Source organism: Lolium perenne, chromosome 6 (genome assembly GCF_019359855.2).
Source record: "Lolium perenne isolate Kyuss_39 chromosome 6, Kyuss_2.0, whole genome shotgun sequence".
In the NCBI taxonomy this organism is placed as follows: Eukaryota; Viridiplantae; Streptophyta; class Magnoliopsida; order Poales; family Poaceae; genus Lolium; species Lolium perenne.
Window position 1 is genome coordinate 235,697,351 of NC_067249.2, and position 5,234 is coordinate 235,702,584.

Here is a 5,234-nt window from a genome sequence, read left to right on the forward strand (position 1 = left end):
GCTGCCTAGATCGCATTGTGCGATCTAGGCAGTATCGGTTTATCCGTTCTTGGTGTTGCTCGTGCTGAAGCCTTTTTGATGGCGAGCAACACCCTTATCTCAGGTGTTTTGGGGTTGACATCGATGCTTTCACGATGTACTTGTTTAGCTATGCTATCCCTCAATATCTGGCTGCCCTTACACCTATCCTAGGTGTAAGGGCAACATCTTGCTTGTTCTTTAGCTAGTAGATCTAATCCGTTATAGTTGTTCCTTGTTCTTCAAGGATTGGTTTGATATCCGCATGGTTAGGCCTTATAAACGGGTTGAACGATCCGGTAGTGCGTAAGGTGTGGTTTATGAAGTCCTAAAGGGATTGTTCCGAGGATCAACTTCATGTTGGTTTTTAGGCCTCTTTAGGGCTAGTTTTTCTATCATCTTACGTATCTGCTAGGCTCAACTACGCGTAGGATGTTCCGGTTATGCGGTGAAAACCCTAGACTATCATAGATTAGTTTAGCTTGATTTTGATTAAGCAGGATCCCCATGTTAATGTAAAATCCAACGTGTTCCATGGGGCAATCGGCTCTTAGAGCCGATCCACAGAGTAACCTAAGAGCCGATCGGGGCTCGTATTTAATGTTTACGTGTTTGCCATGCAGGAAACTAAGTCGAAGCAATCCATCACCTTCCTGACCAGGTATAGGTCAGGTGGCACGCCCTTGCATCAGCATCGGACGTGCGTACCAGGAGCATTGCGGGCCGTCGCCCGAGGGACCAGGGCCAACCGCAGTCCTGGGAGCCTCCCGGCTCTACGGTGTCACTCGTCGCTGCTCGCCGGTGGGTTTCGGACGGTAACAGTTGCACAAGCATGGGAAAGAATGAAATCTTTGGTTAAAAATTGCCCAACCCATGGACTGACTACTTGGATGATCATCCAAACCTTTTAGGGTTAATTAGATATATGCCACTCCAATTCATGCCTATTCGAAAAATGCCACTCCAATTCTCAAACTTCGAAATATGCCACTCCAATTCATCTATACGTTGAAAAATGCCATTATAGTCATTTGGCCTCGTTTTTGGTAGAAAAACTATGTACCGTATTTTCTCCCGGACGAAAATGCCCCTGTTCGTCTTAGCTTTGAGAGCCCTTCATCTCACAGCGGTTCAGCAAAAAAATTACAGCAACAAAGCTTCATGTACTGTTGCATTATATACCAAGTAAATTGAAGCCTATTTGTACCAGATTTACAAACCGAATTAAGTGGAAGAATTTGGCATGACCTTGTCGCAAATACAATCAATTTACAGCAGATTACAAGTGACAATTTTTTGCATTATAGTAGATGAAACAAAATGATTTTAAAACTGCATATTACTTAATCAAAAGGTGCAAATGGTCTCAAATTGAGCATCAGACACACACAAACACATGATCCAGTTTAAACATCACACACACACATACGATGCTCCAGATTACAAACAGGGTTCACAACAAATTACAAGGAGGTGGAGCATCAGATGGCATATCTGCCGGAGGTGGAGCAGCAGATGCATCAGAATCTCCCCCAAGCCACCAAAGCAGACTTCTCTTGGCTCCTAAAGTTGGATTGAGTACAGCATCAGTAATAGATGGTGTAACAATCACCTTCTTGTTCTTCCCTGTAGGTTTCTTTCCAGCACCTTGAGTTTGCTTGTTGTTTCCCTTTTGTTCAGCTGATTTCTTGACCGGGGTCTTCTTCTTAACCGGCGTCTTCTTCTTCTTGACCGGTGCTTTCTTCTTAACCGGCGTCTTCTTCTTCACCGGCGTCTTCTTCACCGGCGTCTTCTTCTTCACCGGCGTCTTCTTCTTTGTTGGCGTCTTCTTCTTTGTTGGCGTCTTCTGTCTGCAAATATTTTGAGAGCATGTATGAGAAGTAGGAACTTTATGTTCATACAAAAGAATTAACATAAGTATTATACCTTTTATAATTGGCTATAGGTTCATCATCTTCTACATTTACCTCCTCGGTTGCATTGGCATCTCTCTTTCTACATGACACAAAGGTGAAAAAGTTTAGAAACATTAACCCAGTACACATAAACAAAGTTAGGCAAGTAGAATTGTACCTTTTAGATGGAGTGTGATGTTGTGCTGCTTCAACATTAGTTTCCATAGAAGCATCAGGAGTGTGCTCTTGTGCTGCTTCAGCATTAGTTTCCATAGAAGCATCAGGAGTGTGCTCTTGTGCTGCTTCAGCAATAATTTCTGGAGGCAAGTTGCAAGTTTTCTGAAAGTGGCCCTTACGACCACATTTTTTGCATTTCACCACTTTCCTGCCCGGGTCTTCAAGGAAACCTCTAATTCTTTGAACCCTAGGCCTCCCTGCTGGCCTTTTCTCTTGTATAGGTGGGTTAACTAGGAAGCCAAGATCGACTTGCTCCCATTGTGTCTTATCAGTCATGGTCGGCAGTGCCCCAGCATAAGCAGCCCTAAACTTTGCCACACTGTAATAATCATCAACAAAGCTCTCGATCTTGGCGCCCCTCATTGAACAAATGAATGTTAATGCATGAATACAAGGCTTTCCAGAAATTTGAAATTTCCGACATGAGCATGTTCTCTGCTGCAGATTAACTGTGTGCCGCTGGTCATATGCTTTCACATCATATAGTGTAATTTCTGCCTCATGTTCAGTATTCCATGCAACTTTATGTGGCCCAATTGTTTTGCTAAGTGCATTGAGCATTTTGAGAACTTGAGGCAGGACTAAACCGGCCAAATGCCTACCAACATGCCTCCTCACGTTGAACTTCACCATTATTAGCTCTCTAATTCTGTCTAGTAGCTCACACAAATTGAGGCCTTTTAAATCTTTGATTTGCTTATTAAAACTTTCAGAAATGTTGTTAGTGAGATAATCAACCTTACTGTCCACACCAAAGCCACATCTATACCAAATCTTATTGTGGTGAGTCTCAAGATACTCAATAGCCTTTGGATCAGCCTCAAATATTTTCTGCATATGCCATCTAAACTTGTGCTCTGTGAATCCCCTAGCAGCTGGGTATAGATGATCTGTGTATACTTTACCATGAAATTTTTTCATGAAATTTTGGTATAAATGCCTCATACACTCCCTGTATTCGCACTCAGGAAATACATCACCAACTGCAATTTCTAATCCTTTGCAGGCATCGCTGGAAATTACTAGCCCGTGTGGACATCCTACAGCCCTACGCAGCTGCTGCATAAACCATACCCAGTTATCCTTAGTTTCTGAATCAAATATAGCATATGCTACATAGTACAACCAGTTATGCCCATCTACTGCAGTAGCTGATGCTAACTGTCCAACATATTTTCCATTCAGCGCGGTTTCATCTACTCCAATGTATGGTCGACAACCAGCTAAGAAACCATCTATGCATGGTTTGAATGCTACAAAGACTCTATTGAAATAGTATTTGTCTTTTTCCTTCACCAAGTCAATTTCAACTATACTGCCAGGGCACCTCTTCTCAATTTCTGCTTTCCAATTGAACAACAACTGAAAACTTTCCTCATATTTACCATGCATTTGTTCTAGAGCTAGCTTCATACCTGCCCAAGCCTTGGAGTACTTCAGCTGGAAATTGAACTCACCCTCCAACTTAGTTCTGGCTGCTTTTGCTCCCTGTCCTGGGTTTTTCTTCACCCAATCTGCAAGCTTCTCTGCAATCCATCCTTGTGTTGCCATTTTGCTATCATCAAGCTTTGTAGTAGGGCAATTGTGCTCAAAGGGCATCTTTTTTATCTGCAAAAAATGTCATGGTTAGGCAACTTTGATAATAAGAGAAACACAAATAATAAGAGAAACACAAATAATAACAGCCATAAGAGAAACACAAGTAAAGAAAGGTACCATGACAACTTTTTGATCAGGCAACTTTGATGCGTGAATGCGCCAGGGGCAATCAGCCCAGGAGCAATTAGCTCGAAATCTAGTAGAGTCAGTTTTGACATTAGCCATCTCAAAATCTGCTACGACGGCATGGTGTCTTATAGCTTTTCTAAATGTTACCATGTCAGGAAACAAAGCCCCCACTTTTATGTCAGCATTATAAGGATCATCTGCCACATTGTAATGAAGATCCATGTCAGCAACCTCTTCCTCCTGCTGCATAAGATGCTTCACATCATCTGGATCCATATCATCTTCAGCTGCATTAGATGCTTCCTCCTCAGGTGCTACAGAGGATGCTTCCACTATATGTTCTGGAATGCTAACACCAACTAGGTGTTCATCATCAACGCCAACATACTCCTCCTCATTATCAAATGGATTGAAAGGATTTTCGGGCTGTTGTGTTTGGTCAGCTTGCGCCACATTGGGCTGGCTTGTACTGCCAACCTCTGATGTGACACTCTCAGTTGTAGGCTGGTGTGCAGGCTGAGTTGTTGTACCTGGACTGCTTTTAGTGCCAATAACCAGTGGGTCATCAGCAGGTACATCACTAATCGGAACAAACTCTACACGTTTTTCAGCAGAATTGGATGCACTGGATCCAGTTACATCCATCACTACCACAGTAAGTGGCACATTCAGCTCGGCTGCATACATCTCAAACATCAAAGAGGGTTGCTGCTCATATAATAGTTGGACTTCTTGACCCAAGACTTTGTCATAATACCAAACTGACACCAATTGATTGTTGCCAATGTTCAATTCTACAGCTAGCTGATGTGTTAGAGCACCAATACTGAACTTATCTATGTCTACCGTCCATACCATAGTCCTTCCTTTCACATAGCTCTTTCTACCATCAGCATTTGTGTAGAAAAATGCCTCCACAACAATTTTTAAAACAAAAGAATTGCTCCCAGTCCCACCGAACCTACCATAATTCAATGGGCACTCAAATCAATTGGAAAAGAACTAAGAAATAAACACACAGTGCATGAAAAATTACAACTTAGGCAAGATCTGCGAACACTTACTTCGATTGTGGTGGGGAGGATGACATTTTTGTTCCAGGAAGTGGCTCGGGCCTTGGGGATGCGCTGCTCATGCGCTGTGGGGATGCGCTTGGGAGCTACAGGCGCGCCGCGCCGAGGAGACGGCATCGAGGAGGCGGCGGCGCCGAGGAGGCGGCGACGTAGCAGCGGCGGCGCCTTGGCAACGGCGGCGTAGCGGCCGCGGCGACCTGAGACGGCGAGGTAGCGGCGGCGGCGCGGCGACTGGAGACGGCGACGTAGCGGCGGCAGCGGCCGCGGCGACTGGAGACGGCGA

General features: G+C 44.1%; 1 protein-coding gene across 1 annotated transcript; it reads right to left on the reverse strand.

Annotated features, from left to right (window-relative positions):
* Window positions 1-1,471: 1,471 nt before the first annotated feature.
* LOC127328520 (uncharacterized) lies at window positions 1,472-5,008 on the reverse strand. The gene is made up of 4 exons (XM_051355144.2): window positions 4,943-5,008; window positions 2,092-3,758; window positions 1,945-2,013; window positions 1,472-1,868 (listed from the first exon to the last, which is right to left on the reverse strand). Exons 2-4 carry the CDS (start codon window positions 3,747-3,749, stop codon window positions 1,472-1,474), a joined length of 2,124 nt encoding a protein of 707 aa, XP_051211104.2. The 5' UTR covers window positions 3,750-3,758; window positions 4,943-5,008.
* Between the last annotated feature and the right edge of the window lie 226 nt (window positions 5,009-5,234).

Coding starts and splice junctions, on each gene's coding strand:
- LOC127328520 (XM_051355144.2), bottom strand. CDS start 3,749: ATGCCCTTTGAGCACAATTGCCCTACTACAAAGCTTGATGATAGCAAA. Junction 2,014..2,091: donor CATCACACTCCATCTAAAAG/GTACAATTCTAC, acceptor TGTGTCATGTAG/AAAGAGAGATGCCAATGCAA. Junction 1,869..1,944: donor CCTATAGCCAATTATAAAAG/GTATAATACTTA, acceptor AAATATTTGCAG/ACAGAAGACGCCAACAAAGA.